The 20,280-nt window shown below is 48.5% G+C and overlaps 7 protein-coding genes across 7 annotated transcripts in view; 4 read left to right on the plus strand and 3 right to left on the minus strand.

Moving 5' to 3' along the window:
- Nucleotides 1-192: 192 nt before the first annotated feature.
- PPTG_05990 (hypothetical protein) lies at nucleotides 193-1,309 on the plus strand. Its single transcript, XM_008899740.1, has one exon. It carries the CDS (start codon nucleotides 469-471, stop codon nucleotides 1,141-1,143), a length of 675 nt encoding a protein of 224 aa, XP_008897988.1. The 5' UTR covers nucleotides 193-468; the 3' UTR covers nucleotides 1,144-1,309.
- Nucleotides 1,310-2,951: 1,642 nt separating this feature from the next.
- PPTG_05991 (magnesium-dependent phosphatase-1) lies at nucleotides 2,952-4,064 on the minus strand. The gene has a single exon (XM_008899741.1). It carries the CDS (start codon nucleotides 3,673-3,675, stop codon nucleotides 3,037-3,039), a length of 639 nt encoding a protein of 212 aa, XP_008897989.1. The 5' UTR covers nucleotides 3,676-4,064; the 3' UTR covers nucleotides 2,952-3,036.
- On the plus strand, nucleotides 3,775-4,893 carry PPTG_05992 (magnesium-dependent phosphatase-1). Its single transcript, XM_008899742.1, has one exon. The coding sequence runs from the start codon at nucleotides 3,859-3,861 to the stop codon at nucleotides 4,450-4,452; it is 594 nt and encodes a 197-aa protein (XP_008897990.1). The 5' UTR covers nucleotides 3,775-3,858; the 3' UTR covers nucleotides 4,453-4,893.
- A 1,310-nt stretch (nucleotides 4,894-6,203) lies between these two features.
- PPTG_05993 (hypothetical protein) lies at nucleotides 6,204-8,441 on the minus strand. Its single transcript, XM_008899743.1, has one exon. It carries the CDS (start codon nucleotides 8,377-8,379, stop codon nucleotides 6,388-6,390), a length of 1,992 nt encoding a protein of 663 aa, XP_008897991.1. The 5' UTR covers nucleotides 8,380-8,441; the 3' UTR covers nucleotides 6,204-6,387.
- A 5,045-nt stretch (nucleotides 8,442-13,486) lies between these two features.
- Nucleotides 13,487-14,520, minus strand: PPTG_21799 (hypothetical protein; the record flags this gene model as incomplete). The annotated part of the gene is made up of 3 exons (XM_008899984.1): nucleotides 13,487-13,762; nucleotides 13,846-14,011; nucleotides 14,117-14,520. 3 exons carry the CDS (start codon nucleotides 14,518-14,520, stop codon nucleotides 13,487-13,489), a joined length of 846 nt encoding a protein of 281 aa, XP_008898232.1.
- A 2,316-nt stretch (nucleotides 14,521-16,836) lies between these two features.
- On the plus strand, nucleotides 16,837-17,794 carry PPTG_05996 (magnesium-dependent phosphatase-1). The gene has a single exon (XM_008899744.1). The coding sequence runs from the start codon at nucleotides 16,908-16,910 to the stop codon at nucleotides 17,613-17,615; it is 708 nt and encodes a 235-aa protein (XP_008897992.1). The 5' UTR covers nucleotides 16,837-16,907; the 3' UTR covers nucleotides 17,616-17,794.
- Nucleotides 17,795-17,866: 72 nt separating this feature from the next.
- Nucleotides 17,867-20,280, plus strand: part of PPTG_05997 (hypothetical protein) — a gene marked incomplete at both ends in the record, with an annotated part of 3,310 nt that continues 896 nt past the window's right edge. Inside the window, 5 exons of the mRNA XM_008899745.1 lie at nucleotides 17,867-18,100; nucleotides 18,173-18,287; nucleotides 18,359-18,444; nucleotides 18,510-18,776; nucleotides 18,847-20,273. Coding sequence (XP_008897993.1) covers nucleotides 17,867-18,100; nucleotides 18,173-18,287; nucleotides 18,359-18,444; nucleotides 18,510-18,776; nucleotides 18,847-20,273 — 2,129 coding nt within the window. The remainder of the gene's footprint in view (nucleotides 18,101-18,172; nucleotides 18,288-18,358; nucleotides 18,445-18,509; nucleotides 18,777-18,846; nucleotides 20,274-20,280) is intronic.

A 20,280-nucleotide genomic window follows, 5' to 3' on the forward strand; every position in this document is an offset into this window, starting at 1 on the left:
ATCGGAAAATCCGTTTTTCAATCAAATGCGCGCCGTCAAGTCAATTTCGACCTTTTTATGGTAAGAGCCGTTAAAAGAACCACGTCCAATGCTTACCCTCCGAAAAAGACCATCTCCTCATCACGGGTGAAAGGGATCAAGGTCGTCATAGCACACAGGATTATCAATTTCTCCCATTTCGCAACTCCTCAACTGGCGGGTTTTTCGCATATCGACCGGTCTTTCTCTCCCACCCAATGCCATTCCTCACGTCCGCCCATCTAACAAGTGCTCACCGCAATGTATCAGGAAAATTTCCACTTTGAAGACGATCGGTCGCGCCACAACGGTATGAACGTATCCTTCGGTTGAAGAGCCCCAACGCCAACGTGATAAGCTATTCACATTGAAGTCATAGGCTCATTCTCGTTTTAGCGTCGTAGTGCACACCTCTCGACAAGCACCTTTTGCCACCACTACATTAACACCATGACGATCTCCTCCGTCGTACAGAACGGCTTCTTCCAGGATGGAAACCAACTCATTCGCATCCCTCCACGATCAGCGGAAAAGGTGACGGCAGCTCGACGCCGCGCTCGCCTTGCCCGCGAAAAGTCCAAGAAGCGCATGAACGAGCGCAGTCGACTACTGTGGACCACCGAGGAGCATGAACGGTTCCTCGAAGCTCTGGAAATGTACCCTTCAGGACCGTGGAAGATCATTGCCAACCACGTGGGCACCCGCTCGACAAGACAAGCGATGACTCATGCACAGAAATACCGCCAGAAAATCGAGCGTCGCAAGCAGAAACAGATCAAGTTGAGCGCCGACGCCAGTATGAGCATCGCCCAACTCGACGCCTTGTTCCCGTGTTCACCAACTACCGTTGATAATATCAACTTTACTATCCCGACGGAGACGCCAAAGACAGTTGAGCAGAGCGACGCAGCAGCGGAAATCGATGACGTTGAACACGCATTGACAATGGAGTTTCTGGATGAGTTCCAGCCTCTGACGATCGACTGCGAAGAGCCTCTCACGAGTCTGGAAGGGTTTTCAAATGACGATCCGTTCTGGCTGGATATTGGGGCTATTAGCGCTTCGATCGCTTCTTCAACGGCATCTCAACCGGCCGTGTGGGACAGCGAGACATTCTCGCTCTAATTAAGTTTTTTTTAGGACTAGGACCAAACTCGAGTGCCGAGTTACCAGAATTATCAGTAGACAGTAGAACGCAGTGAAATGCTTTATGAATCAAATCAAGAAGACGTTTGAGCAACCATAATCTAGAATCTTAACACCTGGATTAATTCAAATCTACAGATATAAATCTTGTCGCTACAACGGAGCCGCAGCCTGTTCTAGCTCAATGTGCAGCAGGCGGTTGCTAGCGTCTTTCAGAAGATCGAAGGGGGGTCAAATGACAAGACAACAGTATCTGTGAGAAATGATCGCGTGAGGGGAGCAGCAGCTACTGCTCAAGACGTTCGAGCCATCGCGATGGGGCTGATCTAATTGTCAAGAGCCGATCTATGCGTTCCTCCTTCTTCTTACGGAATCAACAGGAGTTGAACAGCAAGAAAACCCGATAAAGTGGCGTAAAGACATCGTCATTGACTTCGCGAAGGGCGGCGGAGATGACAACATGAGGACGGAGACGTGGCTGCGAAGAAGAGAAGAACTGAAGTTTAGTCCCAAGCACCCTACCCAACTGTGAAGTGGACGCTCAACCAAGTCTTACTACACAAGAGACTGCATAATATTTCAACTACGAACTGGACGAATAAGATGATAACCCATCTGTAGATAATCCAGATCTGGCACCAAGAGCGATACTGCTGTTCGTCGTGATGTTAAGAGTTGAAAAAGCTCTTCCGCTCCCTTCTAGATTCGACCACTTGTCTGAGGAGAGGTTGCTAAAGTTGAATCTGCACGGTGAGAAGATTCGTCTCGAGCTTGACGCCAAACAGAAACACATACAGAATATCTCGAACTAGAAGCCCAAGAGAAAAGTTGACTACTGGCACGGATCTCACACAAGACAGTGATCTTTCCTGCTGGTAGTGATGGCGTGTGGATCGGCGACGACATCATCTCGGATGAATTAACAATGGGTTTTAAGAACCAAGTGACGATGTAAAGAGTAGATCAGGTATCTCCATCGCTGTATTGTTGTGGATTTGGAAGACGCTACAGCCTTTGACTGCATGGAATCTTCATCATAAAATACGCCAACGGATCAAGTACAATGTCTGATGTTCACTGGGTTCGAAGTTGCGGAGAGATCGAATGGATGTGATACGGATTATCAGCGGATTCCGACGGATTTTGTTGTGGTAGACAGTGAAGAACCTGGAAGCGACGGTGATAACACAGTTCGTCTCTTGTCGTACGTCCAAAATTTGCATCCAGAGCAGCACAGATTGGAATAGAACTTCACCAAACTGTACAGTACCCTATATGAGCGTACACTCTCTGATCAACAAGAAGGAATGTTGTTCGCGTCAATATAAACCAAGTATAGTGCAATCGATTTCCATTGTCCTCACGTATCAAGCTGACAAATCTGCCGAAAAGATCGGAGAATATCTCACTTCGCGGCAAACAATTGCACGCTATTGTGAAAAATGCGGGAAAAATAATCGTGATGCGAGTGCCCACACGCCGAAAAATCGTGTCGACAGTCAGTTATAACTTCGGTCGTGAAAATACCAAGGCTGTTCAACTTGTCATTGTGTCAGGGGCGCAAAAGTGAATAGACCTTTCGGCAATGCTCTCTTTGTGCAAGACTGCGGCTCAATCGAAGCCTCTGCCTCGCGTTATGTGGCGTTTGTGAGCGTACTCCAGTACTTGGTCCAGTCGTTCGAGCTGAATGATCCCAGCAGACCTGGAAGCCGCAAGATCCTAGGAGAACAGAATTCCTACGACCTCCGTGAACCGGGTATGGCAGGACAAATCTACACCTAAATTATAGCAGTACTCATCTAGAAGTTTGTGAATTGTGCATTATCGCCTTATCTGTATCGATGTAGAAGGTCACTCCTAGCTATATGTACTCTACACACTCTGCTGCTTCTTGGCGAGCTGGAAGTCCTCCATACCCTGCAGCCACGACGCCACCGTGAGACCTTCGGGGCAGTGCGAGCACACCACGCCCAGCGCACTCACGTCGTGTACATTCTCCACGTCATCGTCATTGAACAGCATGTCCTCGAACTCGACGCCGCTCTGCTCCTTCAGTTGCTTGAAGTGCGTCGTCTTGCTGCCCGGGAACACGGTCACGAAGTCTGCGATGTCACTCAGCGTCTTCTTGGTCAGCTCACCGTCTTCACCGCGCAACTCCACGTCCATCAGAGTCAGAACCTTCTTGGCCGTCTCGATCTCCTCGGTACGTGACGCCACGCCGATCTTCGTGTTACGGAACTGAGGGTCCGTCTTCAACACACTCAACACCGCGTGGATCTCCGGGTAGAAGTGAACTTGCCAACCAATAGCGTCTGTGACGTCACCCGTGACCGGGTCCTTAGCGATCTTCTCGTTGTGCAGCTCGTCCATGGCCGGGAACCACATAGTGAAGTCAAGGTCGAAGACCACGAGCTGCGGAATGTAGGTCCATTTCCGGAAGACCTGGGTAGCGAAGTCCGGGTCCTTGCTCTCAGTAGAGCGGTTCTTTCCCGGAACAAGAGCCTTCGGCATAATGTTTGACTTGGTTTAGTTGTTGTGCTTTCAAAGTAAATTGTAGAATGAGCTTTTCGTGCGAGGAATAGAGAGCTTATGGCACTCTTTTGAAGGTCTTTTCTATCACCAAGGGCTTATGCAGTTGCCAGAAGATCGCAAAACCTCTCCCCACATCATAATCGATTGCTCACACCATAAGGAATGCGGCGAATGGAGGGAGATTCACGGCGGGCAGCGCATGATGCAGCGTCGTCACCGCAGTGGACACACGTCCCCCGCCTCGTGGTGTTCGATCTCGACTACACGCTCTGGTGTCCGTACATCGACGTGTTGAGTGGCGGTCCGTTCACCAAGACGGAAGACCCGGGGACGGTCCTCGATCGCTATGGGGAGGAGCTGAGTTTACTGCCAGACGTGCAGAAGGTGCTCAATATCCTTGAGATGGATCCTCAGTTCGAAGGGACGAAAGTCGCCATTGCTTCGCGTACAGGGGAGATCGAGGCAGCGAAGGAATGTATGCGGCTGATTGAGGTGGATATTAAGGGAGAGGTAAAGACTTTGAGCGACATTGCGAGCTTTGTGGAGATCTACCCGACTTGTAAAATTGCGCACTTTAAAAAGTTCCTACAGCAGAGTGGAGTGGCGTACGAGGACATGCTCTTCTTCGACGACGAGTATCGTAATATACAGGATGTGGCGAGGCTGGGAGTCACGTGTCAATACTGCCAAGACGGAGTCACTTGGAACTCGTGGCTGGAAGGGATACAGGCTTACCAACAAGCGAAGCTAAAATAAATTTGACGATATGTGTAGGCTTCATCAGCAGTGCTACACTAAATGAAAAATGTGTTTACAGAGAGAAAAGTAGCGAGAATTAGCCGAACGTGTCTTCGAATTGAAAACCCACGTGGCATCTTAGACCGAATATCCCCAAACATTTCGCCAGGAAGAGTCGGAAGCTGTTGGCTCGCGAGGCTACATGTTTGCTGGATCCATTCTCGCTGTTGTGATGAGAAAATTGCAGTTGAACCGATATAATGCTCGGGATTAACCAGAAGAAAACCAAAATTATACGAACTTACTACTGTAGGATGTGCATGTTTGGAGGTTGGACTGGGTGCCGTCTGGTAGTATGGCGGGTCTTCGACCTGACACAAAAAGATAGTCCGGAAATCTTTAATATTTTCACACACAATATACTACTTACTTCGGAATATATACTTCGAAGCACCAGTTAGCTTCAATATGCAACGAACCACCTTCATTCTCTAAATTTTCAGGTGTGAGAAAGATCTTGGCAATTTCACAATGACTCGAAACGCTTTGCCCCGTATCGTCACATCGTTTTTTTTTTCGCTTGACCGCGTCGGGGACTCTAGGACGTCGTTGTAGTTGTTGCCACGAACCTTGAGTTACCACTTCGACGACCAGCAGTACACGGAAGCGTGCCAGCGACTTAGCAGACATTCGTTCAAATAGAAGTACAAGCTTGCAAATATTTTTTTTCAATTTCATCGAAAAGATCTTATGCTGTTCTGGTTGTAATTTAGTGAGCTGCAATGTCACCGTCACTTCCAGGTTCTCCATTCAACATCCGTCGGAATCCACTGAAAGTTCATGTTAAATCCATCCGGTTTCCCCGCGACTTCAGATCCAGTGTATTAAACATGCATTTATTGTGCCTTTCACTTGTTTTGGCGGGTAGAGTGTTGATTCGGGCGGAACTAGATCCATAAAAATACTACGTAGACGTGTTAAATGATGTAGGGTCAAACGCTGTCGAAGCTTGTAGTGTCCAGTCAAAACATACACCAGAACAGCGATGAATGCACCAGATCTAAAACTTGTTTTATATTGTGTGGATGCCAACCTTTCTTATTGTCTGATGCATTTTCCAGCACTACCACTGCGTTCTTAAACGTCGTTGCCAGTTCACCCGTTATGACGTTGCCGCTTATCCATCCGCCATTTGAGCTGAAGTAGACAATCAGTACCCCAGCAAGCCGATCAGAAGAGCGTCTTCAACACTCACACCGTGTCCAACTGCAGTACAAACTAATGGTGAGTTACTTACGAGCGTGGAGACAGCCCTGGGCCCTTATCATAACGCGTCATAGCGATTGCATCTCCAGTGTTCCTCATTGACCATTGAAATTGTACTTGGTTGGATACCAATTTCACACTGGGATACGACTGTTGCGACTTTATGGCCTTGTGTCAATATACATAGCCTCTCCTCTTGGTTAAAGCTTCTTCAGTTTTTACCTCTATCTCTTCTTCTTTCATCTTCTTCAGACCCCATATCGCACCATTCCTCCTCTAATTCAATGTGGTACCATTAAGCCATTGGTTTAGCTTTTTTCTCGAAGCTGTCACGTTGGTGCCGTAAATAAACGAGCTTATGCAGCAGTTCTTGGCCGTGATTCTAAATCGGCAGCGATTGCTCAAGCGATTCAAGAAAAAAACTGTCGCTTCATTTCGTTCATCCATTCCTTGCAGTAATGCATTAGAAATAAGAATCCTTGTAGCTTTCTGATAAAAAAAAGTTTAGTGAAGGAACGAGGCGGAGCCTTCGATTATTTGTTTTTTAGAGCTGTGCGTTTCTTTTTCTAATCGAAAAGTAATACTTCAGTAATAGTAAGTCCGGCAGTAACCATCTCGCTCTTGACAAGGGGGCTCGTTGGCGAGTCACCAATGGTGACCAATTCTAACCCCATCTATTGCCTGTACTTACCACACGTGACACTTTTTGGCCGGGTTCATGTTGGTGCCGGCCTTGCACCCGAACGTGGTCGCAAACGCGTCCGAGTTCATCATGGGCACATTGACGCTGAACTCGGGGACTCCATTCTCGAGCTGATCCTTCAGCCACTCGTCCGTACCCTTGTAGCAAGAGGTCTGGGCGAACGACAAATAGTAGAGCTTGTCCACTTCGTCCGCGCTAACACCGTTCGTCGGGAAAGATGGATTCTTCTTCATCCAGTCGTGAAGTGCTACGAGAGCCAAGTTCACAGCGTTGTTGATAACCACATTATTCTCTACCGTCGCGCTGCCGTCCTCGTGGCCCAACGGTTTGCCGTTGCTGTCATAGAGCACCTGTGCGCTGTACTGGTCGCTCATGCACTGCGCGCGCGAGCTGTATGCGGCGTTGTCCTTTTCCGAGAACCAGTCGCGCTGGTGGCCGAACTGGTCCACTTGGCGGCCAAACACGCTAACTGGTTTAGTTAAGTCTCCCGCGATCAACGTGCCAGTCGAACCAAAGTTCTGTGCCGGGTGCTGCTTGAGGTTGAAGAAAGGCTGCTGCAAAATGCCCACCGTGTACTGGGCACTGTTCTGGAAGAGCAGGAAGAACGTGGTAACATCGGCAGGGTGGAGGGTCCACATTTGCTGGTCCGGCTGCTTGCCGACATTGGCAAAGTAGTCGTTGTGAAAGTTCCAAGTCTTGAGCGCGATGACGTTGTCAAAAAATGTGGTGGCCTGGACCTTCACTGGCGGGGTGGAATATTGCGGGGATTTGCCAAAAAGCGTCACGACCCGACCCACTTTGGCTATCGCCTCCTTGCGCGTCGACGCGTCAAGCCACGTCGCGTTCTTGAGCTCGGTTTGCATCGCCTGCTTGATGAGGGCCGCCATATTTTGCAAGTATGCGCGGCGGTCGTCGCTGAAGTATTGGGCGTAGATGTACTGGGTGGCCAGATGCGGCATCCGATCGATCACGTCTTTCTTGCAAAAAGAATCGCGGCTGTCCGGCACATAGTTAAAATAGTCAGCGTCATTCTTCCTGATCGCGTCGTTCAGGAACTGCTGGTTGCCGTGCACGTCGATAAATGTGTAGAAGAGTTTGAGATTCTCGAGCGAGAGCGACCCCCAAAGCTCTTTCTCGACACGGTCCATCCACTTCAAAGAGTTAAAGTTTACGTCCCACTTCGGGTTCATCTTCAGTCCGGTGCCCTCGATCATGCCCTTGTATGACAGTGGATAACGCTTCAGCGCCTCGCTGTGCGACAATGTAGTGTCATCGTTGTTGAGCTCATCGTCGGTCGGTCGGAGATCGACCGTCTTCTTGTACGTATCGATGATCATGTCAGCAGCCGCGGTCATGTTGACGCTCTTGCCACTTGATGTCTTAACACCCGCAAGATCTAGCGCCTTACCAATGTACTCACGCATACGTGGACGCTCGGCACTCAGCTTGGTGGGATCCAGGAAGACTCCCTGATCGAACGGCAGCTGGAGGTTTTCTATGACCAGTTCTAGGTCGGACGGCGCTCCACCAAAGCCGGTGGTCGCATCGACAAACATCCACGATGAGCTGGTCGCGAGCTCTCCAACGAGATGAGCCAGCTCGGGCTTAGTTTGGGTGGCGTCGATGCGCTGAAGTCGGCGCTGGAGTGGCTTGTTCCCGAGCGCGTTGATGGTATTAGTGTCCATACACGACGCGTAGTAGTCAGAGAGGACCGGTAGATTCTTCTCGGCGAGAACGGCCGTGAACATGGCTTCAGCCTTATTCTGGAGATCGTCCCAGCCGTATGCAGCGCGGCGTTTACCCTGCGGAATGGTGGCCGTCTTGTTAAACTGCCCACATGCGTATTGATAGAAATTAGTACACGGGTCCACAGTCGTGTCGATCAACGCCGCGACTTCCTTTGGCAGAGCAGCATCGGCTGCGTTGTGAGCGAGGGCGAGCAGCAGTCCAAGGCCAGCGGGAGCGAACAACTTCATTGTAACGGGGTTTGAACCGTTCCAGACGTACGAGTAGCAAGTAGGTAGTAAATTGTACTCTGATAAAGCAGGATGGTGGGGGACTCGAAACGTCGAGCGCCACGCCCAACTACAGTACATGTAGTGCTGATTAGTCACGGTTACCAACGGGGTCCTTTCAATTCCGTCCGTAATCGAGACTAATCAATAGGAACTGAGACGAGTTATGGATTCCGCATTACACACTGTACGATTATGGTATGCCTAAAAATAACGGCAATTTAAGCCAACCACAATACTTTTAAGCCCAGGGCTTGCTCTCGATCCCCCGACAACTTTACGCCTGTTTATAGCACACTGATCAAGTCATTATAACACCGGTTGGAGATTTTAGATTCGAGTTTACTCCGATTTCGTCGTTTCCCCTTTTGAAATGACCATATGTTACCGCTTCATACAGCAACAACTACCGACCCACTTCATCAAGGATTATACGGTTGTGGCGATTATGAAGGTGTTTATGCAGTGGTGTTGCTTACGGGGCCGTTTACGCGGTTCCTAGGATGACGCGGCACAAACTCCAAGTGTACTAGAGGCCCCTAGTGCAATGCATGTAGGAGGACTAGCACAGAAGTCCTGCTTTCGTTGCTCATTAATAAATTTGCTACTTCGACAACAATCCGGATATCGCGATAAAAGTTTTGAATTTCGGACGGCGTGCGACTCGCAATTTTACCCTCGCAGTGCGAGGGTAAAATAAAAACTCTTCCGAAATGACTTGATCGGTGTTCTATAGATTTGTTGAAAGCACATGATGATTCGGACGGAGTAAAGTCTGTCAACGCGGTCTTTAAAATATACGCGATTTGGTCATTTTATCGAATTTGAAGGTCCTCAAATTCGTGTTGTCGCTACCGTACCGTAAACCACGGCCCCAGTGTTACACGTAATACCAGTATACACGGCGCTAGAGTTACTTACAGTACATAGTAAAAACTATCGAATCGAGAAAGAAAACGTGTGGTTGTGGGAGTACTTGTACAGACGATCCCCTCGGTAGTCATCGCGCTGGGAACACCCCCCATTTATTCCTGTCTAAGGGTAGTCCTATCTAAAAATGGACCCGAATGCTTTTTATTTGGGACAGTGCACCGCATCCAGTAGTGGAAACGATTGGCTAAGCTCGTAGCTGGCGTTTCACTATGGGTATATCTTCCATTTTTAGTTTTGACTCACCGCACCTAGATGCCCTCCTCTCCAGCCCAGCCGGTTCGACTCACACTCACTAACGCTCAACGACTACAAATATGCCAACACCACGCTCAAACCCCCACTCTGTCCCAAAAAGAGCTTGCGTTATGGGCTCAGAAAATCTACGACCTTCCTCTGGTTCCATCACTAGCAATGATATCAAAGATGTTGAAGCGCAAAAAAGCGTTGGAGTCCCTTCCGGTGTCGCAGTTGGACACGAAATTGCGGCATGTGGTTTGCCATCCTGAACTCGATCAGTCCCTAGCGAGTTGGGTCTCCTGATGTGAAGGGAAGGGTGTTACTGTCGCAGGTGAGGCAATAAGAGTGAGGGCAGAGCTCTTTTCTACGATCCCAAAGCTCGAGTCTCAGCCTAAGTGGTCAAATGGATGGCTTCATCGGTTCAACATTCGACACGGATTTGGCAGCAAGAACGCTCATGGTGAGAGCGGCTCGGTGGTGGATGCTCCAATTACAGAATTAGCGTCAAATGAATAACTTTGAGTTGCGTAATTTTTTTTAACATGGATGAGACGGGGTTGTTTTATTCCATGCCTCTGGACCGAATTCTCGCCCAAAGCGTCTTAGCGGCAAAAAGAAAGACAAAACGCGCATGATGATCGCGTTTGCATGCAATGTGGACGGATTGGAACGCTTGCCTCTACTTTATAGGCAAGTCCAAGAAGCCGCGGGGCGTAAAGAAGGACACAGTTTTCGAACTAAACTACACGAACAGCATCAAGGCTTGGATGACGCGCCCCATTTTCTCCAATGGCTCAACGAGCTTAACTGCACGCTTCGTTCGCAGCACAGAAAACGCCTACTGCTCCCCGATAGCGCCACAGTTCACGGAGGCTTCAATGCAGCTTCCCTGACTAATGTGACGGTTGCTTTCTTCCGCCCAACACTACCAGAAAACTACAACCGCTGCAGCGCTTAAGAAACGTTCTAGGCGCCGCCAAATTCAACACACGCTGGGCAAAATGGAAGCCGACCCGGTGATGGACGTCAGCTCGGCTGCCAAACAGCACAAGGCAGGGTCTCGGCAGGCCATTCTTGTAGTATTACTTGCTGGAACGCTATGTCACCGTCCCTCTTCGCTAGGTTATGGAAGCACACAGGGCTTGTAGACTACTACAACTGCGTCTACGAAGAACCAGACGAAGATGATGCAATGTCCGGCTGAGCTCGCGACAATGTAATCTCACCTGCACGCTAAGGATCCAATGTCCGTGGACAGTTGTTAGTGTTCATTCTTGAAGTTGGGCGGTGTGCTAGGAGTAAATCAAAGGGGAAATTCCAATCGGGGACTCGCTTTTTACCAAACCTAGTAAATATGCTAAACTTGATTATTTGTGTTAGACGGCCCCAGCCCGATTCACGGGCAAGATGCTACAGAAGCTGGACTTATCTCCACTTCCCGTCCGCGCTAGCACATTGAACGATCATGCTAGCGTGTAGTCAACTAAGCCCTTGAAAGTAGATTGCGAAGTGAGTTCATTGAAAGCAAACGATTCTCGTTCCTACTTCCTACTTTTCCTGTCTTCACTGGCGCCGCGCTCGTGACAGCACTCGCCACCAGTCATTGCTTCTTGATTATAAATGCCATTATTGACGCGGCGCAGATGTAGGTTATGCAGTCGAGGTGATGATGCGGCCTTCGCGGTGCTTGTCGTTGTCGGTCAATCATCATCCTCCATGATGATGCGGCAGCAGGCTGCACACTAAGTGCCTTCAACGCTACATAGAGGGACGAAAAAGCAGGAACACAAGATTGTAGAAATGCAGTGACTTGCGTATGATGAGAAGGCCAGACTACGCGCTGGAGAACTAGACTCCCGTGTGATCTAAGACGCTGCTACTATCATGGATGGTACACTCGGCGCCACGCTGTTTCGCAAATTCTGTGAGCGCTACGGAGAGCGCGATTGTCGGTAACGTCATAATCTACGGTGGTGTGGCCTACTTCTATGAAAACACAGGTCAGCGATTGAGCGTAACTCTGCCGTCAAACTTGATGCCGTCAGAGAGCGAGTGCTGTAAAGAAAAGCACTATAGATATAAATATCGTCAAAATAGAGGTGACACCTTGTCGAGATACAAAGATATTTTTTCGCGACTAAAACTTACGTTTAGTGAATTAAAAAATGCGGTACCGGTATTAAGTGATAGTAAATTGTGGGAGGAGAGTCCTGCTTCATATTTTGATCTGCAAGATGCTTGGTTGTGGCCGTCGGCTAATCCCATTTGTTAGACGCGTATACTTTCTGACTCTTCCGCTTTCTCCCTTAGAGCGGATACGTCGCTGACATGTAACAACTGAAAATCTGACTCACATCAACTGCGCAGGGACTGCAAAACCTTCAGTGCAACAATTTGCGCAGACATCAATGTTCAGCTTCAGTTCCTTTTCAACACAAATGCTGAAAACTTGGAGGAGCGAAGCGAGCAGGCCTTTGATAGTGGACGAATATCCAAGGAGGTCACACACGCTCTGGTGGCATGGTAACACCCTCCTCAGTGAATTTCTTGACAGGATGGCGCCTCTCCGAACTGCCAAAAACTTTTTAGAAAGTCGAGATCGAAGTAATATTTTGATTCACGTAGACGATCAAATTCCTCCTCCAGAATTGACATCGGTCACGCCGCTGGCTCTGCTTGCTCGTTTGGGCCCCGTACATCCTCCACAGCCAGGCGAAATTGCCCTACACCCGGCATCTTAATAATTAGTGGCGGAGTACACCAGCGACTAACTAGGTTTCTGTAACACAGACCTGGATCAAGGAGCTGCTGGATGTGACGGGCCAAAACTTCGCGATGCTCTTGACAAAAACGACGGGTTCGACAGCGCACAGGCTTCGCTCCCGGTTTCAATTTAATCGTTATCGACATATTCACGGGTGGGTTACTACACAATTTTAGTGCAAATGCACTCTCCTTCTCTGCCAGCAGAACTTCGAGGTCGTCAATATACGTGGGTGGCGCTTGCTGAGATAATGACCTCCTGCACACGCTCACGAAGTACCGCTCTACATCTTCCTCATCCACGGACTTATCATCAGCTGTGGACACAGGCAACGGCCTTCCTCTTCAAGTTCTGCCAGATCATCTTCTTCTGGAGACAACCGCAATGTAGCCACGGCCCACCAAAACCGTATTGTTTGGCATGCGCCAATAACTACACTGGATCGTAACCAAGGCGAGCGACAGCATTTTCTGCTAGTAGCACATCACTCACCTCTTCTGGAAGTAGTCCGACCCAGCGCGGTGCGTGCCACAGTACCAGTGGGCCTCCCTTTGTAGCAAGCTTGAAGTCCAAGTCCAATTCTTCGTGGACAAGAACGCCACACCTTTAATCAAACCGGGTTCGTCAAAATACACTTCTTCAGTGGTATTCCCGCCATTTGAGATTTGCGAAAAGATCCCGCAAAATTGAGGTCATCTCTGCCACTGTCTAGCGGGACAAGCGTATCCACATTGCCCTGCGTCTTCACAGGAATTGGAGAGCACCTCATGTTTTGGTTGTCACTTGTAATGACACCAATCGGGACCTCCCAAATTACCTTCCGGCCAGTATGTAGTTCCTATAACGCATTGATTCCTGCTCATCTACCACTTGTGGACACTGAAATACACAATGTGTCGGATCGCGGCATTTAAAGCACTCACGGATCTTTGGGGATACGTGTTGCTTTGAAGGCGAGACTTTGGCTTCGATAACTCGAGCTTAAGACCCGCGTCATGCCGATTGGTGCGCGTCTTGTAGCTGGATCATCGCCATTTGCGCGTTTAAGACCTGTACGTGGCTGACGATTAATTTGCTGGGAATCTGCTTCGATTTACGCTGGGATAGCGTTGCTGCCTGAATACGAATCTCAAACTACTCCAGTCGGGGATTTAGCCATCCCAGAATCTTCTGTACGTCTCGTTTGACTGGCTTATACTCCAGACGAGCTAAGTCTTCCTTAATCGATGGCTTTAAGTCCTGTGATCTAAGCGCATTGGACAGATATTCTACAACAGTTTTGAGATCCTCGTGAATAATATCCTCCATGTTCAGATCGTCAAGTACCTGGTAGAAATCAGCCAACAGCCTGGAAAGTCGAGATGTAGTGTCGTGGAGCTCCAAGTTCATAACCAGCGGTTTTACCGCCAGCTGTAGTTTCGTATAAGCTGTCACGTCAGGCTTCCGTGCTTCCAGAAATAAGCTTTTCAATCATTTTCCGTGACATCACTCACGTTCTTGGAAAACTCAAAACGGCAGACCCGAATCAAGGTTGCCTGTTCAATACACGCACTTAGCAGCATGGTAAACACCCGCGTCTTAGCACCTTGGTTCAATGCATCGACGCGCCGCTTGTATATCATGTAACTGTCCATAAACTCCCGTTTCTCATTCTTCGTACTACCGCGATACGTCGGATGCACAGATGTGTTTGCTTAGTAGCTAACATCATCGAGGTTTCCTGAACGGTTGCACTAGCGCTACTTTCGGACTTGACTTCTCTACCGATCCAGCGAAAAGTCTTCACCGCGCTTCAATATGCGGACGGACACCCTCTGTAAGATCTTCAAGCTGTCGCTCTTGACAGCCCATTGCCGCCTCGGCTGCTGCAGCAGGTACTGGCGTTGATTCTCCATCTGCTTCTCAATATCCTTCCGCTGCTTCTGTAGCTTCAACTGCTGGTCGTACCGGGTTTGAAGGTATTCGGACGTACTAGCAGCAATTTCGCTTTGCTGCTTCCGGACTTGGTCGATCTGCTCATTCACAGTGTGATGAACCGCCGCCGAGCGACGGTCGAGCTCGTGTATCTGTTGCTTGGTCTTGTTGTCAGTTTGTCCTCGTTGAACCAACATTCTACGGGTGGTTTCTTGTGCTACCACGACTCCTTCTCCACTCGGACTTGGTATCATCGCAGCGATTGCGACAACCGCCAAGCGAGGATCGGTTCCCCTTTGTTGTCGAAGTCGAGCTTCGTGGTCAGAGGAGCTAAAGAATTATTTGTTCGTAGAAGTGATAGTATATGCACTTTTAGCATCTAATGAGCTAGCAAAACCTGACTCTTTCCATCCGTCGGGATTTTTGCAACTCCCGCATGACTGTAACTTCTCTTATTAAGGCTCCGCTAAAGTTGCAGCTACCCGGCAACCGTGTAACACCCGATCCGGATCCCAGGAAAAAGTGTGTACTTGGCTGAGCACATGTCGGCCGAACTGGGCAGCCAATGACGCTCGTCCTGATTGCATCCAACACGATGGCGTCGAATTCATTAGTGTCGTGGTAGCTTAGCGCTAAAAAATCGGCGATGAGTAGGGTATCATCTTTATCACTAAGAACAGTATACTTCGCGATTGCATACCACCGATTTGTGATGTCTTCCAATTGTGTCGAAATCATGTGATCTTCACCCGATGATGAGGTTGAAGTTCAACTACCATAAAATCGTAATACTCGTTTTGGTGAGGTGACGTTTAGATTCGCGTTCCTCGTCTAAATCCCAATCCCAATCTGAGCGTAGAATTATTCAGTCTCGAAAGCTCTGATTTGTTCATCTATTCCTCGCAAATCACGGTGTCTGGGGGTGCCTGCTACTGCATTAAAATTTTTTCGATATTTTCTGATAAAATATTTAAACTGAGACAGGGGCAACGAGATTTATTGTACGCACTGGTATATCGACATCGTATCGGCGCCAAAACAGGACTTAAGTGTACCCGCTAGTATACTGATATCATGCGCGCCAAAAAGAAGTATGTTTCTTAATGCCAATAGGATTTTTCTTCAATAATAATATTTTAACAGTCACAAGAAGTCCTATTGGTTGGGAGTCGGATAGGGCTCGGACAATATATATTGAATATGGTTTGTCGGCGAGGAGACCTTCACAATCAATATTGTCACACTTACGATAATACTGTCTATATGTTGCAATATACGGATATAACTGTGCAGCTGTTCCTTGTTTTTAATAATATAGAGTACATGACATACCGTATAGAGGCTTTAGCGTTTCTAGACATAAAATAGACCCCCCCCCCCCCCGAGAGTAGGTTCTCACTCTTGTTCTTTATCGCGCTTTCAGCCGAAGACCATCTTTCCTGACTCCTCCTCCTTCCAAAACCCGCTACCATGCCATTAAAGTCGCACTCTGTTCCACAGGGTCCAAAGCTGAAGTTCAGAGACATCGTTGAGACGATGTTCAGGGATCCCTCGGACTTTGACCACACGTGCAGCGCATGCAGCGGCTTTGTGAGGCAGGTTACACAAAGTTTGATCAACCATCTTGCATTTAAGCATTCGGGATACGGTGAAGTAGTCAGGCAATGCGTTCTTAAGACGCGTTCCGTGACTATGGACATGTTTGTAGATCAACATGCAGCACAGCTGCTGTGCGTTCTCTGTAAACCTGTGGTTCCTGCAAAAAAACTGCCAAACAACGTAAAACTACGGCTTACACAGCCGTCTCGGCGGCACCGTCGACTGCAGTCAGTGCCGAGGAGCCTCAGCGAAAACGGCGATGGACAACAGAAGAGTTCAAAAGCGCAATAAATGAATGTGCGATTTAAGAGAAAACGCACGCTATATATATTGAAATCTCGTGGCTACCCGCTACGTCCTTCGAAGTTGAGCGACTCTTCTCAACTTTGAAATATATGCTTGGAAATCTGAGGAAGAGTATGAGTGCAGAAACACTGAAGACCATCTTGTTCCTGCGCCTTAATTGGGACCTTGTCACAAACGAAGTCACGTCGAAGGCAGTTCAGAACGCCAGAGAAGATGATACTTATTGGTAATGAAGAGGAGTGCGACGGATGCGAATAGTATGCCTTCTAGAGCAATATTGAGCACTTTCCAGTGGAGATTGTCAAGGTCTTCACAATCAAAATTGTTGCAATACAATATTTACAATTATACTGTATACACACTTTTTTTTTCTTCCGTAGCGTACCGTGAGTCACATTAGCAGTAACATTGATTCGATTGGGCTCATAGTCAATTTGCGGCTTTTGGCGAGAGGTGGAGCGTAGGTTCCAGCGAACGTTGGGCGGGTATGATTTAGGTTGCTAGTGAAGAGGAAGGCTGAATAATAATAACATATCGGAGAAGGAGTAGCGTTGGCGCTAAGTTGGGCCTTTGAACAGTAATAACCCTTATTAGGCATTTAATAAGGACCTTTAAAACCTTAATAAGGGCCACAGATAACACGTGCTTCTAAATTTGAGTGCGCACTTAATGCCTCCATTTGTAACAGCATTTAAGTTCGTATCAGTGCACGAAGCTCACGCCTCTTCTTGTCGCTATGCCCCGTGCCAAGGCCAAGATGAAGCTAAGGGCAAAGCGCGCCACGAGCAAGACGCCCGGGCCTAGCTCAAGGACACACACGACTTTCCGCAAATGGGATCATGTTCCTCGTCTCGTGGTATTCGATCTGGACTTCACGTTGTGGTACCCTGAGATGTACGAGCTGTGGGGAGCTCCGTTCAAGAAGAATCCCACAACGGGGGTCGTTACGGACTGCAGAGGGGAGCAAGTGTACTTTTTTGGAGCCGTTCATACGGTATTGAGCATCTTGGAGACAGATCCACAGTTCCGAGACACGACTGAGGTGGCAGTGGCCTCGAGGACGACGGAGCCCAAATGGGCCAAGACCTGTATGCGTCTCATGGACGTGGATATCAGGGGCGTGTCTTCGAAGGGTGTCAAAGAAGAAGAGGACGAAGAAACGGAAGAGAACGACGATGAAGAGGACGAGGAGATGGAGAAGACGTCGCTGCAGAGTATTGTGGACTACGAGGCCATTTATCCGCGCAATAAGCGGGTGCATTTTGAACAATTGAAGAAAGACAGCGGCATTCCGTACGAAGACATGCTCTTCTTCGATAATGAGTACGGTAACGTGCACGATATTCAGAAACTCGGTGTCACGTGCGCGTATTGCCCCCAAGGACTCACAGAGGGGTCGTGGATCCAGGGAATGGAGGCATTTCAAGCTGCCAAGCGAAAGTAAAGCAATGAATTAGAACCTTGTACAGACTCATTGCAATATATTCGCATGCTACCATACTCACTGCATAGTTGAACATCAGCATGCAGAGCACTTGCAGCCCCACCTCCAAAAATTGGTAACTTTACATACCTATTTTGGTTTATTTACGTATCAAAAATGACCAATTTTTGTGCCACGGCTACTTAGGCAAGTATCTAGCTACTTTATTGAGACAGCGCAATTTTCCATTTCAACTAGCATAACTGGTCACGATGACGTCGACCCGGCACGTCTCGCGGTGGCGGCTATGCCGTCCACCCCTGGAGCCCAGAAACTCTGAAACTTCCACTACCTCTTCCTCATACACCGCCGAAACTATTGCAACAGTTTCACCCTCTACGCCTCCTGTGTCGCTGCGCTATCTCAACGAGTTCGTTGGCAAATTGCACTGCGCCCCTGCTCTACTGCAGCACGGCTTATTCCCGGACGCGAAGGAGGTGACAGAGGTAAGTTCCAATCTTTTGAAGTATTACTACTGCAAAGTTACGACTAGATTTTAATTGCTGTGGGATATTCAGAGCATGGCGCTGTTCAATGCCGTTCGACGATACATTGAGCCCAAGAACAAAGGAGAAAGTTTGAAGGAGAACGGCAAGCACGATGGAATCGTCGTGGTTGGAGATGGCAATACTCGTGAGTCTTGCAGTACAATGGAGTTATGAATAATTCTTAACTACGGTAACATTTTTTTTTTTTTTTAACAGTGCGTACCGCTGCCATGTTTGCATTCCGGATGCGAGGATGGAAGTGCTATAGTGTGGATCCAGCGATGGAAAAGGGATCAAATGAAGTGAGTTGTTGTAGAGTTTTCAGATATTTGAAAATGATTCTGATCGTTTCGTGTTGTGGCTGCAGCGTTCAAAGGGCTGGGCGGATGTTTCCAACTTGGTCACTGTGCGTAATAAAATTGAGAATGTGCGGATTTCATTAAGGCGAGCGATTGTGGTGTTGGTACACGCGCATGTGACGCTGGACCAGGCTCTGAGCGCTGTACAGGCAGAGCAGGTGTGTGGTGTGGTCACTCTGCCGTGCTGCAACTGGTACGGCCAGCAAGAAATACTCTTTGGACGTGGTCCAGACCTCGTGTACGACGACTTCAGTGTGCTATCCGATCATCGCGAGGTACTCTGTGCATTTATTGTCAACGACTATTGTGACCACTCTCACTTTTCCCTTTATTTTTATTGTTTAGATCCGTTTGTGGGTTGGCGATAACTCAACACCGGAAGGTGGAAACTTGAACGTCTCTCACGCTGATTTTTCGTTGGCTTCGAGTGTTATGAAGGGTTGTGTCCGCAAGGAGCTCGTGGAAATGAGCGAGGCTGCATCTGGATCCACAGATGTCGAGAAACAATCAGATGACGTGAAAAATCGTGATGGAGTGCTCGATTTTATTGGCGATACACTGAAAGAACTTGATCGCGATGTTTCTTCGATGAGCCAGGAAGAGTTGATGGCTGAGGAACAGACCATCGGTAGCAGTTTGTCATCCGCTGTTGCGTCTCATCTTGACGTGGATACTCACGTACTGGCACTTGGCTGGCATCCTCACCGCTTAGCCGTACGGTTATTGCTGCGCGATGGGTACAAAAATGTCTACACCGTTTCGTTAACTGACGAGCTATCGCTCAGTATTAACGATGAACGAGGCACCAAGAATCTGAAACTGCAGCTCCACAAGTGTACTGTCGACCTGGATACCGAACGTGAAGATGAGAGCGTTGTATTTGAGCCTTGTGGATACTTCACTCTCCAATCCTCCTTCGCTTTGTATTCTAGCGAAGAAGAGGAAAAGATCACCGTATCGTTCGATAATGATGGGCACCCAGCTCCCCCACTAGCTTGCGTTTTAGACGCAGGCTTCATCTTCCGAGGTTTCCGTGGTCGTGCCAAGAAAAAACCGTCATTCTTCCGTCATGTGTGCCGCACTCTAGACCAGTTTTTACGTCCTGAATCCAGCATCCGAAATGCTTCTCTTATTTGCCTTACGCCGCGCAAACAATGGCGTAAGAAGGAGTTCTTAGCGCACGTCGATCTGGGGTACGATGTGCAGTCTTTCATCGCTACAAGGAAGCAGTTGCAAGCATCTCCTGTCTACGTCTACTGTTGCTACAAGCTCCAAGAAATGGCCACTGTACAGCCCACTGGTGTTGGCGCTAAAGACAGCACCATGGCCGCTCGTGACGATGCATTAGAGACCTGGTTAGAGCTGGAGAAGGAACTTAAAGCTCGACAATCCGAACTTGATGGCAATCTCGTAATTATTGACAGTCCTGAGGCTCGCGTGAAAGCCGCACAAGATCAAGAGCTGGCAGCGCGAGATACTACAACTGAGCCGAGAAAAGTGTACGTACAAGTTGTGGGTGAAATCACCCGTGTTCGTCGGTTTAGTAATGGTATGGCCTTCCTTTCGTTGGAGCTAGCTGGAAGTGGATACGGCAGGCCACTGCAGGTTTTCTTACAGCGTGATACGCTGAATTGGTCTCCAGAAACGTTTACAAAGTTCATGACTTTACTTCGAAAGGGAGACGAGTTGCTTGCGGTTGGATTCATGGCTCGCAATGCCCGTGGACACTCCATGCTGCAAGTGGAAGCGCTGTCTTTGGCCCGTACAGGAGAGTACGAA

Source organism: Phytophthora parasitica (genome assembly GCF_000247585.1).
Source record: "Phytophthora parasitica INRA-310 unplaced genomic scaffold supercont2.8, whole genome shotgun sequence".
NCBI classification, from domain to species: Eukaryota; Oomycota; class Peronosporomycetes; order Peronosporales; family Peronosporaceae; genus Phytophthora; species Phytophthora nicotianae.